The sequence below is a fragment of the Trichoplusia ni genome, chromosome 4, assembly GCF_003590095.1.
Source record: "Trichoplusia ni isolate ovarian cell line Hi5 chromosome 4, tn1, whole genome shotgun sequence".
Taxonomy (NCBI): domain Eukaryota; kingdom Metazoa; phylum Arthropoda; class Insecta; order Lepidoptera; family Noctuidae; genus Trichoplusia; species Trichoplusia ni.
Genome location: NC_039481.1, coordinates 6,653,519 through 6,677,702, shown reverse-complemented (window position 1 = coordinate 6,677,702; position 24,184 = coordinate 6,653,519). Strand labels below are relative to the sequence as shown.

Below are 24,184 nucleotides of genomic sequence, written 5' to 3'. Positions count from 1 at the left end.
TTTGATCTCGCAGACAAACAGTGTGTACTGTTTTGTGAGACACTGTACTATGTCATAAGTATAACGTGTACCTGTGTTAACTGAATAAATAAATAAAAAAAAGTAGAAATAACAACTGCGCAGTGAGGTATCGCGGTAGACTTAACTCGCCATCTCACTCGCACTCACTCATATACATACTGCCTCGCGCTCGCTCCTACAGCTACCCTACATGCTTGTCTGGCAAGGGGTTGGAACTATAAAAAATGTCTGGCTAATGACGAAACATCATCTACTTATTACCCAAGTATTATATATAAAAATCAGCTTTTATACTATAACGTAAGTTAAACTATAATTTCATGAACATTAAGGGTGTCTGGCAAGGGGTTGCCACGATGTGAAGTGTCTGGCAATGAAAAAGGGGGTTTTATATAATATTCTGAAGATAATATCAAAAAATCGCACTTTATTATTTGACGAATTTAGATCGGTATTTTACACACCTTTAGTACCGTTTACCTGCCTAAGCCACTATAACCCAAACTTCATAATGGTCCATCGTTCTTACCTGGGTTGGGAGTATGCGCTGACAAACTTTCAGCTTTTATAAAATAACGAAGGTCTGGGGTTCACGGGCTCTTAGACCATAATGCAGCCGCTCGACGCTCGTTTGCAGCGACAAATCTGGTCACGTGACCCCATTTAAAACTTTAGACAACTCTGTGTGTCATGCTGCACTCTTGGATTAAGCTTGGATTGGATTGTGACGGATTTTAATGACAAATAGACGTCACTTGGCTAATAACGTGTTGTATAATAACGTTTAACTACTGGTACGTTTATTATTATTACGTTGCATTTCTAATGGACCCTAACCTCTTCGGGGCAGGAAGCGGGTAGTTTCAGACTCTTACTGACTGAACCTAAACACCGTCAACGTGCAACGTTTCCTGCATGTAATCGGATCTCGGAAATGCATATCGCACACTACTTGTCTCCATGTTACACTTGACAGTGACAAAGATAATGTCGTTTTTTAATCAATCGTATGGACGGTCGATTATAGTTTATTACACAAGTATTTATACACTTTAAGTCACAGTGTTCAGTTTGTTATGTTTATTGATCTTCAAGAGCACATTTACATTCATTAATCGTCTCTCCAGGATAGGATCTTGAATTACGGGTTTCGTTAGCTGACTGACGTTTATCTTTTCATATAATCCTTTTAAAATATTCCCTTTTCTTATCCCTGCCCCTCTCAATGTTTAAAAATTGACAAAACCTCTCTGTAACCGTTAGTGTTATATAAACATTCTCCTAGATTTTAAATATTTTACGGTAATGCATGATTTGAACTGATGCTATAAAAAGTTAGTGGACGAATAATTGATGTCTACATTATTGACTTAGATAGGTAGATACATCAAAAGCTTACCTACCTGCAATTTGTTTAAATTCGAATGCGAGTGTATATGTATCTTCACTTGATCTTTCTTGCTCTGCTTATTGTGTTAGGCGTTCGGGATCGTATTTTGAAAATTATAAATTCCTATTTGTTTTGCCTTCATGCCAAGCACTGGGAGAAAAATACTCTGATAAATTGAGAGCAGGTTCCCGAGGTGCGTTCTTTATCTATTTCTATATAAATGATATAATATATAAAAAATAAAATACATAATATATATAAATCTTTTTTTTGTTCGAAAAACAAATCAGTGTAATATATTTGTTCCATAGTAGGTACATACATTTAATAAATCGAATTCTACTAAGTGTAAAAGTTGAGCATTAACATTTCGTGGTTACATTCTTAAATAATAGTTATATTTTCTATCCTAGGATATCGGCGAGGGTGTAATCTTTAAGGACATCATTGATGACATCAAAGAGTTCTTCACTGAGCAGGTTGCTCACATTCTCCATCTCAGACTGGATCAAATCCTGGGAAATGTTCTGCACCATGTTGCTGATGAAGCCGTTGACTAGGTTGGAGCCGGTCATGCCGGTGATCTGGATCTAAAGAGGAAAATCATACGTCTTTATGTCTTTGTCTGAAAACTTATTGCTTAAGCTCATGGATGTTGATAAATCACAGGATAAGTAAGCTACGCTTGATAGATCGGTCCGGGGTTGGGTGACATTCTGTGTTCGAACGTGTTGCGCCATATTTCGGAAGCGTTAAATACCTGGTCCCATAGCTGTTATTTATGCATCTTTGATAGTCGTTGCGGAAAGAAAGCTCTGACAAACAGTCTTGTTAAGATGTCAAGGTCACAGGGTTAAAGAGGTCAGATAGGCAATCGCTCCTTCTAAAATACTATCCTTCCCAAAGAGGCTGAACTAACTCGTGGTACCTCAGACATTTTAAAGTTTTGGCCTGTTTTTTTAACTTACGTGGGTGTCATGGATGTCGATCTTGATGTCCAGCTCGCGAAGCACTAAGTGTCCGCCGAACAGGTTGGTGCCCAGCCTCAGGTCGACGCCAACCTCGATACGGTGGGCGAACACTCTGTAACAATGTGTCATAATGTTAAAACTTGAAAGGTGTCAAGAAATTTGTAAGCTTCTATCGCATTATCCATTGGTAACACGTATACTGAATTTCAACTCTCAGTTTAAGACAAGTGAAGGTAATATAGACGAAGAATCGAGGAATCTAACTTTTTAAGATTTGAAAGGAAGTCAAGTTCGGTAGATCATACGAGGCTGTAGTCACTTTACTGTAGGATTAAAGAAAAAAAAAACAAGAGCACAAAATGAGTTAAGTAAAAAAAGTATGTAACGTTAAACGTACCTGAAGTTACCTCCAGCTCTGTGGGTTAGGAAGCCAACCCTGGTCCTGGCGTCATAGCTTCCTGATAAACAAAAATACTTTTGTCAATCACTTTAATCTCTTTTAATACATATTGGTTACTTAAGGCTTAAATTGAGATACCGATCTTAATTCAATTGTGGTTTATCTTATAATAATAATCCGTGTTTATGATAACGTAATTAGCATTTCATTTAGGTAGTTACAAAAGGTTATTTTTCGTATCCATATGTTCATCAATGACATTTTTACAATGAAGTAAATTGTCGAAACATTATTTAAGCTTACATATTTTTGAACCATTTTTCGTGTCATTACACAGTGTCTACAGTAGATAGGTTATCAGAGTAAGGGTTATATAAAGGTCCCTTCAAAAACAGTTTGTACAACAATGCGTTGGTTTTAAATGTCGAACTTACCAGTGACTGTGATCCATGGAACGGTGATGTGGATACCAAAGGAAAGGCGGAGGGGGTTGAACGAGATGTCGTCAACGACAAACCAACGGAGACCATCGATGTTCAAGTTGTTTATGGTGATTTCGCCTCTGACACTGTAAATCACAATACTAAATTATTTTTGTATTATGTGGTATAATTAGGCAACACTGGACGGTCCTTTAACTCCTAAACGTAGTTTGAGAGAGAGTTACACGGAAGGGCTAGCTAATTTTGTCTTTAATGGCAAGTATAAGACTATTTTTTTCTATCTAGCAAACTGTGACCCACTGCTGAGCAAAGGCCTCCACCAAATCCTTCCAAGATTCTCTATTCTGGCCGTCAAGGAACCAGCCCGCGCGGTAAGCGTTAAGATCGTCTCGCCACCGCTTCCTAGGCCTCCCACGGCGACGCCGTCCATCCGCTGGCTCCCATAGTGTGGCGACTTTGGCCCAACGACTAATACTATACTTTAATGTTTTTCCGAGTAATATGTATATAAGCATTTCCGGAAAAAAGAGGAATATGAAAATTTCGTAATTTACTCAATCTATTATCATCGGAAATAACGTATCAAAAGATAACACTGAAACACCTGCACAGATTTATTCAAATCTGATAAAAAGTTAAACGAAAGGGAACTTTCGCAATTATTCATATTTAATAAAATCGAATAGCTACTAAGAGCGTTAAATTACCTACGTAGTTTAGCTCCGAAGTTAAGGTTCATATAATTACGATTTTCTTACAAAAATACTGCATCAGGACTACTACTTTTACATCAACTCTTTTTTAGCAGAAAGCAATACTTAACACAACACAACAAGTTTGGACTAATTGGCATATAGGTACGTATATAGCGTATAAGCTATGTATAAATATATGTATATGCTTTAAAACCTTTTGCATTATAAAAACTAACTAATTTTTTAAATCCAGGCATGCAAAAAAGTAAGAAAATGTGTGAATAGCATACCCAGAAGCATCATAATCCAAGGGTCCGATGACGTCAACCACAAGGGGGTCTAGAGGAGGCAGGTCATCGTTGCCATTGATGATGACGTCTCTGATTTCTTCCAACAAGCCCTCGATGGCGTCAGTAACCACATTGCGGTTTTCTGCCTTCAGTGCTGTTGTTAGTTCGGGTGCCTCAGCTACATCGCCGTCTTTTCCCACGAGGTTTAGAGCCACATGCGTGTTTTCAAGCCGCTTTTCAACGGTGTCTTCTGTAAAATTTAAAGGTGTATATTATTAGTTCTTAAATTCCTTTCTGAGTTGCTTGTCGGGCAGCTGCTGACAAAAATACGACTGAAGGTCTGATACTAATGGCACTCCGAGATTCAAAAAACTTACTTTCTCGTTTATCCAAAAAGTCAAGATTTTTTTTTAACACGACTATAAAAAAATGAAAATATTGTATAGAGCTGTAACTAACCCATAGGGAAGGCTTCATTGTTGAGGGTAGCGGCTTGCGCACCGGCGCATACCAATAACGTGACGAGACACAATAATTTCATTTTCTGTAAAAAACAAAATTTATTTTTTAATATTAATAAAACACAGTCAAGATTCATGCGGCAAATTAAACATTCGAAAAAGTAAGCACAATTACCGTTGTCTTTTTGGCGATTGGCAAGCTTTGGTACCTCACACTTCTTTATATTTGGGTTGTATTGGTGTATCTTCAGCAATCAATCATAATTATGAATTAATCTCAGTATTTGTAGATTATACCTAATAAATCCATTCCGTCGTTATCACCACCGTTATTATTCCGCAGTGGTTTCTATTAAATGCTCAGTCTTTGTTACACTTGAACAATCAAATTGGCGTGATTGCCTGTACAGTCGATTATCTATCATTATCGGTTAATCAGTAATCACCCTGCACTGCTTGTCTGGCGTATACACCTATTTTGTATCATATAAACATGCAGTCAACTCGAAATGGTTTGATTTTTAGATTTATAAGCTGCTATAGAATCTTTACATTTAGTAAGTCCCGCAAAAAGTTCTGGACTTAGGTAAGTTGTAGATAACGCTGTCAATAGTAGGTCTTAGCCGGTAGAAATCTGGCACAGCTCTCTGTCTTTCCGAGGAAGTCTATGTTTAGATTCCACCGAAAACCAAAGTACTTAGTTGGTAGTTTCTAACTGAATCCTTAGACATTAAATTAAAACTTAATAATGAATAGAGGAGCAAACCGAGCACCTGAGAATGGTTAATGTGAAAAAGTTCTCCCCCCCTCTTAAACACAACCGTGCTTAGTAGTTATGGGAGAGAAATGCCTGTCTACACTGTGTAGTGAGCTATCTTGCTTACACATCCAGTAAAGCAGTATGGTTCTTCAGTTTCTTTCTCAATTTCTGATTCTTGAACTCCTATGAACAACTGATATTCTGCACTTGCTTGATATTTCTAGTGAGTAAAGTAAACAAAAGCGCGATTCACGCTCTTTAAAAATACCTACATGTTTAAATTCCAAGTCATATTATGTACGTTGTTTGTCGCTATTGTAGAAAGATAAGTGTTCATTTTTTATCTAACTGCTTCATACTAATAACAATTAACAAAATTGAATGTGCCTAATGACCAAACCCGAAGCAATTTGATTAAAATCGTGGTCTGAAAATAATGCAATTCTTTATCAGTGACTGCTATCCAAAAATACATTTTTTTATCATGTAGTAATTGGCTCAAAACACTTTTTTTTTATTCAAAGCAAAGACATATAATGCACAATATGTATTTTTACGGAAGAAATCAATGCCATGCCACTTCATATAAATGAGGACGATTGGTCTTCTCCTAACCTCTACTACCTTTTACATTACTTGTGCAACCCAGTCCTGGGTAACATGATGCCTCTATATTAGATACCACGCCAGATGGAGGTGTAAAGAAGAGACTGTAAGTCACAAAAACTAGTCTATTTTAACCATCTTCTATTCCTAGTTTAAGGAGATATGTCAATTAAGGAATATTAAAAAAAAAAACAGATGTTCAGGTTTATCACCATTCACCAGCAGCCACAGCTTGCACTTAAAATTATGCCCAATTTTTTGCCTAACGTTCAGTTTCAGAAGAGCCATCAAACGACAACCCCTCTCCCTCCAACTCGGTGCCCACCCCCCACTAATATCCTTGCTAGTTACATATTATCGTCAAAATTATCAATAACTGATATACATTACACAGAATTAATTAGATATGTACACATGTAGATCAATATCATCCAAGATTGCTAAAGCTAATTTTCGTAATTCGTAATTTTTGATAATTTTAATAGTTATGAACATACGTAAAAAGAATATCTAATTGTTGTTTTGATAAAATATTTTGTTTTCTTCTTTATCATGAACCAAATTGTATAAAAAGTCTTAAATGGTTTTTAAATGTATCTTTGTTTCCTCGGAATGTGGAATACCGTGGAGCTGGGTATATCCTCAAATCTATTACGTTCGACTCATACAGATGTAGAAAAATACGCAAATGACAATAAACCAAAATTATGTTCAAAAATTTTATCAATGACTGAACACCGACCCTCTCTCGGCTTAAGCAACTGCAGCGTGTATTTTTTATTAAAGAATCTCACAGCTTATCCGTAAAATACTATCATTGGCCGTTACAGAAAACGTTGAAAGCTACATGCAAGTAATAGGTGTGGAAATGTAATGTGTTGGGCGGTGGAAAATCAATTTTTCGTAACTAATATGCACAAGCATTTATGGTGGAAAACAGAAACAGGGTTTAATTTAAAAAGATAATCTGTTATATATTCGATAGTACTGTTTATGATTTCCAGCTGAACAGAGGGTCGGGTGCTAGTATGCAGCTGACATCGATCATGGGACTTTTCCATCTACATTTAATGCCTTTAGTTTTAGCACAGTTGCAACTCAGTGAGTACCTCAATATGCCAGTAAATACTAAGCCAGTGGTGATTCACGTCCTGTGAAACAATACATTCAATGATATTAGTGCAGTGTTTACTCAAATTCGAAGAGAAACTCAATCCTCTCGTAATGTAACTTGCAGACATCATAGTATATGTGCTTCCTTTGTGTGACAATTGTTTAATAAAATTATAGTAAATGAAGACCTCGGCGACTTCCACTTTACCGCGAAGACTGGTTTGCTCCCGCCGAAGTATTACCCGCTGACGGATCGCGACTTGAGTGCCAGCGAGAAGGCAGCTGAGGTCATGGACTTCATACAGCTGGTGCCGAAACTGGACCCGTTCACGAGGGACAAACTCGAACCGATTGGCATCGACCTGCCTTACTTGTGGTTCAAGTAAGTGTTTTCTACAAGTATATGTTGACCTAATGTTATAAATACGAAAGTGACTTCGTGTGTCTGACTAAATATAAAATGTATAACTGGAATATTTTTAAATAAGCTCACATCTGAGAAAGGGATGCAGACTACACTTTACAGGGATTATACATAATCATGGCATGCGGCAGGGCATGTGCGCTGCACAAAAACCTAGAAAAAACACTATACATGTATCACCAGAGAAATATGTGTGATATTAGTAAACATGTATGGACCTAAATATTTGTTTATTATCTTTTGCAGGGGCAAAATTTACATGACAGACTTCGTGTTGGCCGGAATAAAATCTTTTCAGGTCCGAAACCTCGAGTTGCGGCTGAATAACCTTAGAGCAGACCTCAACCTTACCTTACCCGACATATACGTAGAAGGTACGGTTTTGAAATCATCGTATACGCTGCGTTTTATTTCGCTTACGCTGTAATGAAATGAGATTCACTCTCGTGGCTATGGACTTACATAATAGAACTAACACCCGTTGTAAAATGGATCTTCGGTGAAAATGCACAGAGACATTCCGTTCAAAAATCACAAAAACAGTTTGGCATAAAAGCTTAAGGCTCGATGTCGATCTTGAATATTGGCATGAGGTACTGTGACATTCCGTGTACTGTATATTCATATCGCTAAATATTTATGTTTCAGGTGACTTTAACTTGCAAGCGTCTGTAAGCTTCATTCCGATATTGATGAGCTGTCATTTAAGGTTAGTTCATTTGTCATTTTTATGGAAGAGCAAAAATCTTTGCTGAGGTAGGAAGAAGTGAGTAGGAGTCTTACATGACAAAATCCTTATACAATGTGTTTATGTTTTCATGAAATTTTATTAGTAACATTCATTTTCGCTCAATACTTAAAACAAACTTGATTCCGTAACTACTATAGATAAGTATAAGACCAGAAAATTATTTCACATTGTTTGTTTACACAGTTTTCATATAATGAACATGGATATATCATTGTCGGGAGGAAGTAGTCTGGTGCAAAGTCCTACAGCAGGAGAGGCATTGCAAATCGACAGTGCGGCGGTTCTGATAGACATAGAAAACATTCGGGTTAGTACAAGATATTCGACTGTTGATTTTTTTGCCTATTCATGAATAATATAATGAACCCTTCCTGGCTTTTAGCGTTACTCTTATCAAAGAAATCCAAATGGCCTTTCCGATTGATTTACAGTAAAGCGTAAATCTATTAAGTATTGCATTTATATTTCTTCAATGAACGGTTCATTGAAGTTAACTACTTTTATTCATGGCTCAATGAAGTTTCAAAAACTTGCAGCCAGTAAATACGATAAGACCAGGGCACTAATTCTGCTATTGACAATGGCTAATGAATGAATGGAAATTTTATTAAATTGTCACTATTCGCATTATTCTCAGTATTTGCCAACATTGTCCTGACCGTGAGAGTTCCGCCCTTTGAATTTCCAATTCTTGTGTTGGGAAAATGCTTAAGAGAATAGGAATAGTTTCAAATTTTATCCAATTGCCGTTCATCATTGGCCACTGTAAAATGCAGAATTGGCGTCCTGTGGTGAAGTGACTTAAGTTTGTTTAAAAAATCACGTGGCCGATATTTAATAGTAATTTTCTTTGCCTTCGAATCAATTGACGTAGATATGTAAAAAACACACGTGCAAAATAAGATTACACATTTACCATCAAATCGAAGCACCTGCGTTTAATTATTGGATTTAATTTCCGTAAAAATAGTTCTTATTGTCTGATTACTTTTGATTGACAGTAGTGACAATCTTAAAGGTAGCAGTGGGTTGAACCATATTTACGAAAGTTACAATAAATAAATAATAGATTTAAAAAATCTAAATATTTATGTACGTTTTTTAAAGGCACTTCATTATTTTTTTATCAAAATCGGCCCAGCCGTTTAAATAGTTGTAAATTTAATTGTCATCGGGTTTGAAGCTACCCTGAAAATTTCAGCCTGCTAGCGTATCAAAAAGTGCCTCAAAATTGAGTTTCAAAAATCCAATCGGAACGGCAAACAAACAAACATACAAACAAGAAAGTAAGTGTATAAAAACGAGGGAAAATACTGACATTGGCAATTATTTTCAGGTCAATCTTTCTAACGTAGCCTTCGGTGGATCTGAAGACGAGACGGGTCTGGCCATTGCGCAACTCTTCAGCACTCCTGCGAAGGAAAACATGTACGACGGGCTTCTCGTGGCAGCGCTCAAGAAGATCAACCAGGAACTCATCAAGGTGTCGTCAGACATCTTCAAGAGCTATTTGCTGGATGATTAAAAATACAGTTTTAAATCAAATGTAGTAAACAACTGACTGTCGCGAGGGCCCGATAGAACATTAAATAATCCAAAGTAAACTTTTCATGAAGCCCTGCCTCACCTTCTTTTTCTTTTTACTAATAAGTATTATTAAAAAATATTTTTATACACGTTTTTAAATCAGTTGCGCCGCAGGACTTGAGAAGTTATCCCAAATATGTTTTGAAGATGTGTTGTTTGTAACCAAGTACGTAATGATTTTCCCTAAATTACCTAATTTAAAAAAAAACGTAAATAATTACGTATCTACGTAATTTGCTACTACGCAGCTATACTACGTTGTCTAGAATTCAGCGACAATTTCAAAGTAAGTAGGTAGTCATAGGCAACCTTAGGTAAAATACACAAATCGTTGATGTCATGATGACGTATCTGCTACTTAACCTATTCTTCATTATAATATGAACCATAACATTAGGATTTAGATCAACTGAGGATGCAACGACCACAGTGGCAAATCGATCAGCCTCACACGCAAAAAAAGAGAGCAGTGCATGGGTGTCTTGTTGCAAAGGCCTTCGATACCATACCATACCTCGCTGATCAGCTGTACCTCTTTTGTTTCCGGGGTGAAAGGTCAATGACCTCAACCCACGTCGAGGGCACGGCCACGTCTCTTCCAGACGGCCTGTTCTACAGCTTAAGCCAGACTCAAGGGTCAAGTTACCAGCTTTTTATAGTCCAGTTACCATTTAGATTCCTAAATAAGTCAAAAAACATTTTAGTTCTTAGACCTCACGGCAAGCCAATGCAAAGAAAATATTTAAAATATGACTCCATTCATTAACTTACGTTCGGAAGATTTGTCTCCTGACTTATTTCATATACACTAAAATAAAATGAAACTCACTCGTAACACCTTCCTGCATACTTCAAATATGTACATATTCATTTACTTACTTGTTGAGGGTTACTTAAATAGATTGTTTTTGTTTACATTTATCTTTTAATTCCAACGTTTTACATTTCGCTTTGCAGTTTGCTATTGTTGTCGTATAATCTTGCTTTACCAAACTAGGAATATTTTTTAAAACTTTTTTTTCTTTTTGAAAAATCGACTCGAGCAGAATTTGAGGGTCACAGAAATGCTTGTCCCTGGTGGGGATCGAACCCGCGAATACGTCCCGAACAGTGGGTTTGGCGTGGTGACCTCAACCACTTAACTTTTAAATAAAATATATTCTTGCACTTGTGAAAGTGGTACGATGCTCTACCTCCTGCACCGTCGTCTCATTTCAGTTACTGTTCTCTCTTTCTTTAAGTGGCAGTTGGCCCCTTGATACATAGATACACATAAATTGCAATATGTTTGAGTCAAGATATATTTTATTACTAATTTTAAGACTCTTTCAATGTGAGTCCCCTTTTCATTCTTTGAAGCTTTGTCTTGAATCCTCTTTCGTTCTCCGAACATAATTTAAACCGAGAGTGCGATAATTAGAGCACACACTCATTCAGGTCTATTCATCTTACGTCCACAGAAAACGACGATTTTCTATGGCGTAGGCTTCAGCCGTTCAGCGTTCCTCATGCGTGCGCTTAATTATAGATTACTTAATCCAAACACCGTTACTGTAAAAAACTATAAAAATATGCACTTGAAATGCATCCTCACTCTTATTAAAGCAGATGTTTTGAAAGTCGATAGAAATTCATTAAATAAAACTGATGAACTCTTGTCTCCATATTAAAGACTTTTTTTTGTGAAAATAATTGCTTTGTAGTTGTGGTTTAACGACATTCACTGTTAATGCATGTTAAAAAATAATTGCTAGTTGTTATCAACAATGTCAAAATGTTTAAAACTTAATTATCTAAGGAATGCAATTCCTTTTGTTACTAAGCTACTTAAAATTGTTATTCTTAAATGAAATAATACAAAATCAAAACTTTTTTGTGGTTCATAACTTTAGATAATTTGTTCCATATCTCTTTATAACGTTAATAATGCATTTTTTTTAATAAATTTTTGCGATACATGGGTTACGAATTAACTTACATCATTTTAGCGAAATACAAGTATTATAAATAGGTTTTGCTCGAAAGCAACAAAGAACAACTAAACAATATGTTTAGAACCCCAAATTTAATTTTTCATTTGAATTCCGAACGAAATACCTTTTTTTTACCTACATTTAAAAACCGAACGCTAATCGAGACTACCACGTTAATATTCTAACGTGAAATCGCAGGGTCGCCGGTGCTTTTATAAATGTCAGAATGAGGTAAATATCGAAATACATACTTACGTAGCTATGTTAACATTCAATTAATTTATGTCATACACATAGTCGATATGCTCCGCATCAAATTTATGAATAAAAACTTGTAAACTTTGTAAAACAAACTACCAAATTCTCCTTTTTCCTTTAGGTAGCCGCACTTGATTATGTGAATAAATTATAATAATATTTGCAATAATATTGATAATCCCATTTTATATTATCATCATCGATATTGAAACGTTCATTACTACTAACCATATCCTGAATCGAATTGTGAATAATATTGTGTGTGCAGCTAGGTTTTATTTGTAGTTCTTAAAAATCAGTCCTTCCGAAAAACATCTCCATTTAAAAAAGCTCGTAGGTACGTGACTAAAACGTAGTTCTATAATTTAATTTAATTTAATTTAATTACTACTATCGCCATTAACGTTTACAATTACTAAACAAATTAAATTGATTTATAATAAACGTGCTCTGCTGCACACATTAAAAACTTATTACGATATTTGTCACGGTTTATTTCGTTCCTCTTTGCGCACATGCATCTAATTGCTGTCTCAGACTCTGGAGGTGCAGCATTACGAAGTATTAATCTACAACGCATTGGTACGGCTTAAACAAATCATATAATAATATGATTTTAATGTAAAACAACAAAGCGTGTCCAGGAACGATCAACAACGCGTACGTGACTACATTTTTCAATTCAGTTTAAAAGATTTCTTCTAAGTAATAATGTCGACCAAGCAACGATACCTACTTGCCTATGTAAGAGTCGAAAGGTTTGTTGTATACGCTGACTTTTTACCCTTAAAATTTTGACATTTTAATGCGGATAACTAATAGTCGATCTTTTGTGAGATTCCATGGCAAATTGTCTAATATCCTACGCGATGAAGTTGAATTATAGCCCAGAGTCGACGATTTTTAATTATTTTATTCCACCAGATGGCGCTTGGACACGCAGGGTTAATAGTCACTACTGAGAGTGTTTTGTGCCTAGTTTCTTCTGTTCTAGCAAAATTTGTTTGATCAAGGAGACGCTAATCATCTCAACGGGAGAAACAAATTCATCGATTGACGTTTATATCAAAGCCGCGAGGCTTTTTAAACTTGTCATTAGGTTTGTATTTACAAGGCTTAGGTAAACCTACATAGATTGCTCTGAGGTTTACATCGTACACGATAATAGGCATAAATAACATTTATCAAAACAACTTAAGTACTCTTATGTCATTTATAAACGAACAAGAAGGATAGGATATGAAAGCAATAATGGCTTGTAAATTTTGCCGAAGCGTAAAATTGATTTCTTGAGACTAATGCTGACAACTACAAAATAATTAACACATAATTGTATACATATTATAAATTTCAAAGTTATGTATTTGTTACGCAGTTGTTCAGAGTTCTCGATACCAACATGAGAGGCTTACTTATTTTAGCGCTATGCGCGGCTTCGGCACAAGCATGTGAGTAATAAACGTATTTAATAACTCCGATGTCTCTGATCTTCACCCAGCTGTCCTATAGAGCATCACTGGATGCAACCCGTAAGACATGTGCGCTCCAGCCAAAACAAGGTGGTTCCCTATCCTCTGACCTATATTATATCTTTAATATTACTTAATTGCTTCAATTGCTGAAGATTTAGATTACTCGCAGATCAATTTTCGTACATCGGGTGGCGTATGAGCGCGACTTGTCGCTATCTAAGATCTAGTCGATAGGGGGTGCACATCGCCTGCTCAAACAGACCCACGTCGGGTTGCACTTTGGTTATGACGGGTGCGACCCCAGTGTGAGGCGAGCCGACGCTATTTACACGCGAAAGCGAGCCGCCGGCCCTACACAACGGCCGGTGGATCCCCGCGGTCAGCACGTGCCGGCAACAAAACGCTTCTGACGTCACCCGAACGTTAGATTTTGCCTGTAAGAAAAAAACACTTCTCGTTCCCACCGCCGAGGGAGCGGGTGTCCACGAGGATTCCCCCGAAATACAAAAAAAGATCAATTTTTCGTCGGCAAAGAGTTCATTTTAAAATATGTTATGGAGGAATAAAGTGATTTATCTACCAACTTTAACAAAATGTTTTACTTTTATAACAAGAGTATTTAACATTTACTGTCTACACTGCACTGACTTCTTTATATTTCATACTAAAAGCCATTTTTATATTTATAAGTTTACTAGGAAACACATCACTATTGTTTTTCTCTTTCCACGTTCTATTGTAGTTTCACCACGTCTCACAGCATTCGGCGACAACAGTCCATGATTTTTCACTGGAAATCTTTCCCACCTAATCCCGGAAACGGGAGAATGTCATTGTACCTCGTAAACGGGGCGATTAACCAGACTCTGCTGCGTATTCCCTGCTCTTGCCTCAGAGGTAAAAAACGAACAAGGTAACTGCCGACTCACCTATTTCACGAGCTTCTCCGGCCTTTTTCCATGAGCACAGGATAAACAGTCTCTAAACATAGTCTTCGAACCTGCTCCAGAACTTATTACCCATAGCATCGAAAAGAATGACGATTCTCCTTCAACGTCCCCTCCTACAGATCGATTCGGAAGCCTTCGTCGCGTGACTTTGTAACGGTCGACAGAGAAACGTTCTTCCTAGTCGAGATATTTTTCATTACCACAAGTGCGATAGCTCTCTGCGCCCGGCTCAAAAATCCTAAACCACGCCGCATTGCACGGTCATTCCCTATCTCTGGACGACACATGCTCTACCTTCTACCTGAAAAACACTAACGATGATGTAAAAATTCTGCAGGTGGCACCTGCCGAGGCCTTGAAATGTTCCACTTCCAGTGTGGAGCAACCGCCCTTGCCGATATCCCCTAGTACACCTATAGTTTTTATAGATATGGCCGTGTACTAGGGGATAAAATAAACACTAAAATTAAACTCTATCATATATTTGTTACAGTCATTCAAAATTATGGCCGAACCTATGCACACACCGGTACTGGACAGTTACCACCAAAGAACCCACTGACAGCTGACGATAGACTAGCGTCCCGCAAAGCGAAGACTTTTGTGAACTTCATCAAAATCGTGCCCCAGCTCAACCCTCTACTAGCGCCCAAACTCGGGCCATACTTTGTTGATTTAGCCGATCTCAACTTCTCGTAAGTTATAATTACAAAAAAAATAAGTGAAATATATGAAAGAAAATAACTCAGGTATTTGTTAAATACAATAGTCCGTGCTGCGCTCGCCAAGTGACATATCTGGCATAACACGTGAAGGTCACGTGAAAGTCGTTTATTGACACTTAAAATTTTAGAAATGTCACTTTCTAGCAAGCTTTGCAGTCGAGGCCGGATTTAGCTCTAAACCGAGTAGTTTCGGGCCTTGGGACGCAAAATTTGGTTGCATCCTCTAAAAAACCACTATTCACCACGCTGAACCCCGTAATGACGCTACGATAAATTTGAACATGCCACTATACACTACGGAGAAAGAAACAAAAATAACACAATTAGGCAGACATTTTTATCTTCTACAAATTAAATGAGTCTTTAGACACTTTTTAAAACGAATTACGATATGCTAATGATAAATAACTTACTGTACTTGTATTTTGTAGAGGTGAACTATATTTAGAAAATTTGGAAGTTGTTGGGCTCAATACAGTAACTTTACCCTACCTTGAAGTCCGGATGGCGCCTTCTAGAGTCGACTTCAACGCTACTGTTCCTCAAGTTTCTGCTCAAGGTAAAAACATATCATTAATGGACCTGATTCTGTTCAATCTTTTTTACAAATCCAAACAAGTTTCAAGAATACTATGCCATACTCGTTGGTCAGAGATAGATTCTCTAAGCAACGAGTATAGCATAGTTGCCAACAGCTTGTTCCTTAATGTTTAATTTATACGATCTGTTGGTTTTTTAAATACTTACACCAATTTTTCGTTACAGCACGCTTCGACCTGCAAGCGAACCTAGCTAACCAACCGATTAATGTGCAAGGTACCACAACGTGAGTACAGGAACTTATCTAATTACTGTTAATTATATTGTCATGTTTCTTTCAACTAATCATTGTTTTGTTCGACAGCATAACCCTTTATAACTTAGGGCTCTCGGTTGCTGTGGGCACTGTCGTAGAACCGGCGAAGTTGGGCCAAGTGTACCAAGTCAACAGCGCTGACGTCGATATAGACATAGGAAGCCTAGCGGTAAATACACACAGTTTTTATTCTGACCCTAAATTTGTTAAATACAACACAGAAGTCGTCAAATTACTAGAACTGTCTCTAACAAGGAATACATACCCATTTTGAAATAAGGTTAACTGTTAAAACTTCGATTACTCAAAGTTTTTCCGATTCACGATCAAAGAACTAGGATTTATTGACAACATATTATTACACATAAACCGTAAATCTATTATCATATACGTATCAGTGTTCATAGTTAGCTAGCAATGTGTAACTTAACAGGTCGAGATGAGCATGAACCAATATGAGGATGAATTCGCCATGATACTGATGGCGTTCCTGCAGTACCCGTCAGAGTACAGCGGCATTATAGAAGAGTTGCTGACTACCGTGCTAGGAGCTATCAACAAGGAGCTTGAGAACATCACGGCGAAGGAGATCATAACGTACCTGCTGGGCCCCGGCAAGGCGCCGCTGCGGGGCTAACCACACATCTACAATCCCTTTGATATCATGTTATTAAATACCTTAAGGTAGATGGAGTTTGATTACTTACAGAAAAAAGTTGTTTCATTTAAATACTGGTAATTCGACCGTTTAAATAGAATAAAGAATTTGACTAAATCTTATAATATTAATCTGGTTTTTTTTTTCATCAAAAATGTTCCTCAAAAATATTTGAATAATATGTATGTTCCATTTTATCTTGCCATTTAAATAAAATTTAGGAAAATTAAAAACACTTAAGATAATGAAATTACGGTAGTCACATCACTTGCTAGTAAAAGCGTGCTGGTAAGTGACGTCACATGAGATTAAATTATTTAAATCACTGCATCACCTTCATTTATTGTATACGTGATAAAAGAAAAATAAAGTAAGTATCCAAATTTTTTTGGAAGTCCGTCTTGCCGACTAAAAATATTTTCTTTTGTCAAATACCCTATTTAGAGTTTCCTAAATGTACTTTTTTTGTGGTAATGTTATAGAAAATTACAAAAGTATAATTCAGTAAGACTACGGAAGCCACAATTATAAATATAATTGTATTTTTGTAAATAAGTAGATATACGCTGCTTCATTCGAATCATTTATTCAGTTTCTTTTACAGACTGGGAGCTGAAAAAATTACAAATAAATCTAATTTTAAAATACACTTAAAATATAAGGAACAAAAAAACCGACTAAAAATCTGTCCAATTGTGTTTACAATGCTGTCATTGCTGCGATGATTGGCAATTCCTAATCCCACATAACAAACAAAATTGAATATTTTACTAATACATGAATTCCTAATAGTTTATATTTTATATTTTATAATTGAATAATATACTATTGATACCATATCTGACTTATTAACTACATTTGAATCTTGTTAGATATTGTCTCACACTAGCCAGACAAAAAAAAAACACGCCTGCCATGAGATCAAAGCGGGGACAAGGTGTGCACGTTAATCTCATCCTACGATGTTACAATTTAACTGGAAACTAATCCTCAGAGTATTTTGCGGGTGACGAAGGGGCCATTAAAAATAAATGTGGTCCTATTCTTAGACATACCCAAAATGCACACAAAAATTTCATGAGAGTCGGTCGAGCTGTTTCCTCCTCCGTTCAATTTCGGACACCGTGACACGAGAACTTCATATACCTAATAGAAGATTATATTCATGTTCCTTTTTTAGCACTGATTAGTTTAATGGTACTAATTGTTTGCTGTTAATTTACAATAATTATTTGCAATCGTCCTTATAGTATCCACTGTAGTTGTATTTCCGAGAACTCTATCTAATTCAAATTTCAAATAGTCTTTACTCGCCGATATAAATGTGCTTCGATATTCCTCGATAATTTCCATTCGTCTTAGGCTTAGCACTTGGTTCAGCGGCCATGAACTGTTTGCCAAATTTATCTGTGAAAGAATAAAAAGAAAATCAATATTTTATTAATTATTCCTAGATTAGTTTCATTAGAACTATTTTATCTGGAAGGTAACTCATTTAAATGTGTTGGCATCTACCTATACCTATGCTCAATTAATTTAGGAATAAAAAATAGAAATAGGAGAAACGTAAGCCACTTCATAAACAAAGCAACAGAGCACGTTGAAAAGATTGGAAATCTCTGACAGTTATGGTGCGTTTAACCTACGGAATTAACAAAATGAAATTTCCAAGCAATTTAACTTGTCTCTTACAGAAAACAATATACATAAAATATCTAGAAGTATTTCTTTTACTTACTCTATGAAAATGCTGTTCGTTTTATTTCATAAAAGTATGCTCAAGTTTGCCTGAGCAAATAATATATGTATGTATGACTGGCCTGTTGGTCTAGTGGTGAGTGACCCTGACTGCTATACCGGAGGTCGTGGGTTCGATTCCCACCCAGAACAAATGTTTGTGTGATGAGCAAGATCATTTGTTCTGTGTCTGGGTGTGATTTATCTATAATATGTAGGTATGTATTTAGAAATATATAAGTAAGTTTATCAGTTGTCTGGTAACCATAACGCAAGTTCTACTTAGCTTGAGATCAGATAACCGTGTGTGAGTTGTCCCCCCCCCAAGATATATTATTATTATATTATCATTATAGAGCAACTTGAACAAGTTACAAGTTTTTAGCAATCAGAATTCTTACCTTAACATCTCCAATGGTTAAATTTAAATTTATTTCTCCAGCCTGTGTTATACCACCTTTTGAAACAAAGGTGATCCCAACGGTTACGTCGACATTTTGGAATGTAACGCTGAAGCGAAGAAAATTACAATGATTAATGTTTCGCAATCTAATACGAAATAGTAAATTGTGTATCTGTAACGTCCTCTTACTTCATAAATCCAGCACCTGATAGAGGATACAGTAGGTATGCACGGCCCTTTAATGTATAATTATCTGGAAATAAATCAAGGGTGTAATTAAAATGGTAACCCGCGATTTCATTATCTCAACATAATTAAGTAACTTTAAAAAGTCTCTCTCTAACCGATGCTGTAAAGTCTAATTGAATTTGTAGTGAGCGATCGTATTAGGATCGCTCGCCTTTGGTTGGTTATACTGATAATGGTATAGATTTTGAAAATTGGTCTGTAAATTGTGATGTTATACGCAAGGAAAATCAAAGATCTCAGACCCGCAAACAGGCGCGTACAGTAATTATTAACATGGATTCAATGAGCACTCGTACATTGAAATAAATAACATGTAATAAACGGAATTTTCTATAAACAACATCTAACTACCGGGCAACCAGGGCCCTGGCTCCGGTATTTACAATGGCCGATGAATAAATGTAAATAGGGTTAAAATGACACTATTCGTTGATATGTTGCACTGACAAACCTAAGATGACATTCAGTTGTAACATCATGTTTAAACGTTACGTTTATGTTATCAACAAAATACATATCCTGACCTGAAGTAAGTCTCAAGAGAGGGAAGCGAACAGTGGCGGATGCTCGGGTGTAGTCTGATGACAGGGATAGTTGCTGTACGGTAAAGTTACGTACACCCTCCAGCTTCATATCACCCGTCACGTAAGAAATTCTGCGTTAAATAATATTTTTTGTAGCTTACGGGCTTAAATAGAATGCAACAATAAGGAAGGTTTAAAGGACACTGCAAAATTACCGAAGTGATGTTCAAAACAAAATTCAATTAAAAAATAAAAGGCTCAAATGCTAAATGCTTAAATGTTATGTTAAAAGGTATGTTCTGAAGATAAAGTAATAGTTTTAACCATACTCACTTAATCCCAAATCCTTGGTATACGTTCTCAAATGATGTAATTTGAATTACATCGAGCGATGGCAGTGTCACCGGTAGCTCCACTCCTTCGCGCCATTCCGTTAAAAAGTTCAATACTTGCTTCTCAGCACACGTCTTCGCTGTAGAAAATATTATCTAAATTTTTGGAAGATAAGTTACATTGTTACGATTAAATAAATAAATGCGGACAACATCACATACATTGATCTGAACCCAAAGTAAGTTGCTAAAGCACTTGTGTTATAGAATTCAGATACAACGAAGGTACCACAAACACCCAGATCCGAGACAATGTAGAAATGTGAATTTTTACATTGACCGGACCGGGGATCGAGCCCGGGACCTCAGAGCTAGCGATACCTTGAAACCGGTGCGTACGCCACTCGACCACGATACACTTCAGAAAAACAACGCTGTATCAAAATCAAGTGCATAAGTAATTCTAGAAATTTCCTAGGTCGTAGATTTTTATTTATATATTCTTTGTTCGTAAGTCGTGTCGGAAATACGTATGAAGGTTATTACTAGTATACTACTTACGAAGAACATCGGCCCCAAAAGTCACTGTCTTCGGTGCAAGTAAACAAGTCAACACTATAACATAAACGTAATGCATAATTGTAATTCTGTTGCCAAACTAAGCCCTGGCGCCGGTTAAACCCATATTTATAGTGAGGAAAAACAAATTTAATGTTGATTTAATACTAAGTAACTAGCCTTGTTCATCTTTAAGTTTTCGATGATAACAAGAGCAATATAAGGATTATGCGTAGAAGATATGAATCATAAACAGATTTTGTTGGTCAAGGTTGTAAGGTACCCATGCCTTAACACCCGTCGTACAGGCCCATCATGATTTTCAGTTATCTGAGATGGATGGATGAGATCCTTGATTCAAAGATATCAGAGAATCATTTTCATGGTTTGCTGACAAGAATCGCGAAATCGCATCGCCTGCCCTAGGGCGAAGGACGTCCAAGATATGAAGGATTGCAGCGGAAGAGAATTCCTCCGTTTAACAAAAAAAGGGCGAAGGAACTTCTTAAGAAATAAAAAAAAACTATAATCGCTATGAAAGATAAAACCAAGTTTTGTTAACAACACTGCTTACTTCCGTGAATGGCGTTTAAGTATCTGATTCTAAGATCATGTTAAACACCAAAATTTCGTTTATTAGGTACCTAACAAGAATAATGAACGTTAACATTAAACAAAGTAAGTCAAGGATATCTTCGGTTATTAGCACCAGAATCTTTTGTATTACGATATTAATTTAATTTCATTACTCATGTGGTTTTATTGTCTTATTGTTCATTCGATAACAGATAACAGCAGCAGTATCTCTAATCCCAGTAGGTTCTAGTGGTACTACAGCAATGGTAGTGTGGCCCGTTAGGTAGGCGTTCAAAAATAATTTGACATTTGTAAGTTTTCGGTATGAGACCCGAGCAGTATGAAGTTGAACAACAGTGGGTAGAATAGATTTCTTTTTTGTTCTAATTTTTGAAAGTAATTTGTAACTTAATACCAATCATAAAAAAAAAATCATTTTCTTAATGTAATCGTGAGGTTACGCTTGGTATAGATAAAATAAACATCAAGGCATGACCACAAATTACGACATTAAATTTAATTGTCAAACAAAACAGTCATTTTTACTGTCAAGTGTCAACGTCAGCTGTCTCATTATGTCCACTGCCGCCGGGCACCGGTGCGGTGACCTAATCCTAAAATAGAAATAATAAACGGAATCTGTCAAGCTCTTTTTACATGTACGAGACACCTATTATCGACTAATAAGTGTTCTATAACTGCTGCCATCATGGGCGGCAAAAGCAAGTTTCAAGATTATCAACATGAATTTTCGAAGATGCTAACGTGGTCTTACTTAAAGGGATTAGTTGTGAACCCTGCACAATTACCTTTTGCCGCGCTACTTTTGATCATCACTGAACTGGTTATAAATGTACTAGTTGTGGAACGCGTGCCGTACACTGAAATCGACTGGAAAGCATACATGCAAGAATGTGAAGGATTTCTGAATGGAACCCTCGACTACAGCCAGCTGCGCGGGGACACCGGACCTCTGGTGTACCCAGCAGGATTCGTATACATTTATTCACTGTTCTATTATCTTACAGGCCAAGGCGAAAACATCAGGCTAGCACAGTATATATTTATTGGTATTTATTTACTACAGCTGTGCCTCGTTCTTCGGATTTATATTAAAACCAAAAAGGTTCCACCTTATGTTTTAGTTATAACTATATTAACATCATACAGAATACATTCAATCTATGTGTTGAGGTTATTTAATGACCCCATTGCTGTCTTATTTCTTTATGCTGCTCTTAATTTCTTCATGGATTCTAAATGGTACTTGGGCAGCATATTTTATAGTTTGGGTGTATCTGTAAAGATGAACATACTTTTATACGCACCTGCATTATTTTTCTTTTACCTTACTAATTTAGGCTTTAAGGGTACTATTATACAACTATTTATATGTGGTGCAATTCAATTAGTATTAGGTTTGCCATTTTTAATCAGCAGCCCTGTGGCATATTTAAAAGGCAGTTTTGACATAGGTCGTGTTTTTAACCACACTTGGACTGTTAATTACCGATTTTTAGATGTAGATGTGTTTGAAAATAAATGTTTTCACTTGTCACTGTTGGCTATACACATTTTGTTGTTAATTATTTTTATTCCAATGTGTGTTAAATATTTTAATAGTTACTGTCGACTAAAATTTGTACAGAAACAAGTTCAACCACAAATTGATGCTAAAAACATAGAAAATAAGAGGAAAAGCAAGATAAAGAAAGATTTAAAGAAAAAGTTGAACAAAAAAAACGAAGAACAAGAAAACCTTAGCAAAGAACAAAAAGATTTCCTTAACTCCTTTGAAGTAATGTTACAAAAGTCCTCTCAGAAAGGTAATAAGGTAGCTAAGAAGCCCGTTGAGGTGGTTGAGGAGGATCCACATTACAGCATTAATTTCGACATTTTATCTCAGTTATTTATTTTGCCTATGTTCATTGTAAACTTCATCGGTGTGATGTGTGCTAGGAGCTTACACTATCAATTCTATTCATGGTATTTCCATAGCTTGCCTTACTTGTTGTGGTCCAATAACTTTTCTGTTATAGTCCGGTTTCTGCTTCTTGCATTGATTGAAATGTGTTGGAATACTTACCCTAGCACTGACCTAACAAGTGCATTGTTACATGTCTGTCATATCATAGTACTTTATGGTATTTACAGAAAAATATCTGTTGAACTAAACATGGCTTCAAAATTAGAATAAACTTTAGTAATAATGACCTACCAACATACATAATATAGAAAAAGTCTAAGGTGCAAAGAAATGCTGCTATTATTACTGATTTACACATTTAAAATGTTTGTGTCAAGCAAGCCAATTTTTGTTTCATTATGAATCCATAAATTACATTTATAATCCGTTTGTTAAGATACTATAAAAGGTAAACAAAACAAACATTAGAAATAAAAATCATGATGACTTTTTGTACAAAATATTAATTACCATTTGCTTTGTTAACGTCTATTATTGGTTAACATTTTAAGTTTTTTTAGCCAAATAGACAGCAACATTGTTTACCTTTTTCAAGTATCTTCTATGTTTACAAAGAAATTAGGTACTTTTTTACATGGTTTTGAGTGATATTTTTTTTACCTTTGTATGAAAGTCTGTCGAATAATTGATCTTTTTTTTGTTTAATTTTTTTAAAACTACGGAGTTTTTTATATGTAGAAAATGTCACCCCGATCTATACAAATATTCAGTGCCGTATTACCCATAAGGCACTTTAGGCCAGTGCTTAGGGGCCCACCACCAAAGTAGGCATCTAAAGAAAAGCTTGATAAATTTTTCACTGAATGAAATCACTTGAACTACAACACTTTAACTTGAACCAAGGGGCCCCCACTCCCTTGTTGCCTAGGGGCCTATTTTTGAAAATTCCAACTACATATAATTACTAGCTTTGACCTGAAGCTTTGGGCATTCCACTGCACATTTAATTTCTGGCGGTGGTGAAACAGACCATAACTGAATAAATTCAGTATGTGTATGACACAAGGCACATTT

At 36.2% G+C, this 24,184-nt stretch overlaps 5 protein-coding genes across 7 annotated transcripts; 3 read left to right on the top strand and 2 right to left on the bottom strand.

The window, feature by feature from the left end:
• Positions 1-1,691: 1,691 nt before the first annotated feature.
• LOC113492752 lies at positions 1,692-4,934 on the bottom strand. Its single transcript, XM_026870400.1, has 7 exons — positions 4,847-4,934; positions 4,670-4,754; positions 4,211-4,460; positions 3,217-3,350; positions 2,780-2,840; positions 2,380-2,494; positions 1,692-2,001 (listed from the first exon to the last, which is right to left on the bottom strand). The coding sequence occupies exons 2-7, from the start codon at positions 4,749-4,751 to the stop codon at positions 1,816-1,818; spliced, it is 828 nt and encodes a 275-aa protein (XP_026726201.1). The 5' UTR covers positions 4,752-4,754; positions 4,847-4,934; the 3' UTR covers positions 1,692-1,815.
• On the top strand, positions 3,518-10,040 carry LOC113492750. 3 transcript variants are annotated; one of them, XM_026870397.1, is made up of 7 exons: positions 6,522-6,671; positions 7,042-7,138; positions 7,328-7,532; positions 7,821-7,948; positions 8,223-8,283; positions 8,509-8,632; positions 9,662-10,040. In XM_026870397.1, exons 1-7 carry the CDS (start codon positions 6,618-6,620, stop codon positions 9,848-9,850), a joined length of 858 nt encoding a protein of 285 aa, XP_026726198.1. In that variant the 5' UTR covers positions 6,522-6,617; the 3' UTR covers positions 9,851-10,040. The 3 variants fall into 3 exon arrangements, with proteins under 3 accessions (XP_026726199.1, XP_026726200.1, XP_026726198.1); XM_026870398.1 differs by lacking the exons at positions 6,522-6,671; positions 7,042-7,138 and adding an exon at positions 3,518-4,082; XM_026870399.1 differs by lacking the exons at positions 6,522-6,671; positions 7,042-7,138 and adding an exon at positions 5,018-5,257.
• Positions 10,041-13,518: 3,478 nt separating this feature from the next.
• LOC113492749 lies at positions 13,519-16,908 on the top strand. The gene is made up of 6 exons (XM_026870396.1): positions 13,519-13,591; positions 15,059-15,260; positions 15,722-15,849; positions 16,056-16,116; positions 16,195-16,315; positions 16,580-16,908. The coding sequence occupies exons 1-6, from the start codon at positions 13,543-13,545 to the stop codon at positions 16,781-16,783; spliced, it is 765 nt and encodes a 254-aa protein (XP_026726197.1). The 5' UTR covers positions 13,519-13,542; the 3' UTR covers positions 16,784-16,908.
• Positions 16,909-17,370: 462 nt separating this feature from the next.
• Positions 17,371-20,974, bottom strand: LOC113492748. The gene is made up of 6 exons (XM_026870395.1): positions 20,611-20,974; positions 20,051-20,189; positions 19,718-19,848; positions 19,134-19,197; positions 18,943-19,051; positions 17,371-18,211 (listed from the first exon to the last, which is right to left on the bottom strand). The coding sequence occupies exons 1-6, from the start codon at positions 20,684-20,686 to the stop codon at positions 18,005-18,007; spliced, it is 726 nt and encodes a 241-aa protein (XP_026726196.1). The 5' UTR covers positions 20,687-20,974; the 3' UTR covers positions 17,371-18,004.
• A 488-nt stretch (positions 20,975-21,462) lies between these two features.
• LOC113492747 (lethal(2)neighbour of tid protein 2) lies at positions 21,463-23,533 on the top strand. Its single transcript, XM_026870394.1, has one exon. The coding sequence runs from the start codon at positions 21,893-21,895 to the stop codon at positions 23,378-23,380; it is 1,488 nt and encodes a 495-aa protein (XP_026726195.1). The 5' UTR covers positions 21,463-21,892; the 3' UTR covers positions 23,381-23,533.
• The last annotated feature ends 651 nt before the right edge of the window (positions 23,534-24,184 follow it).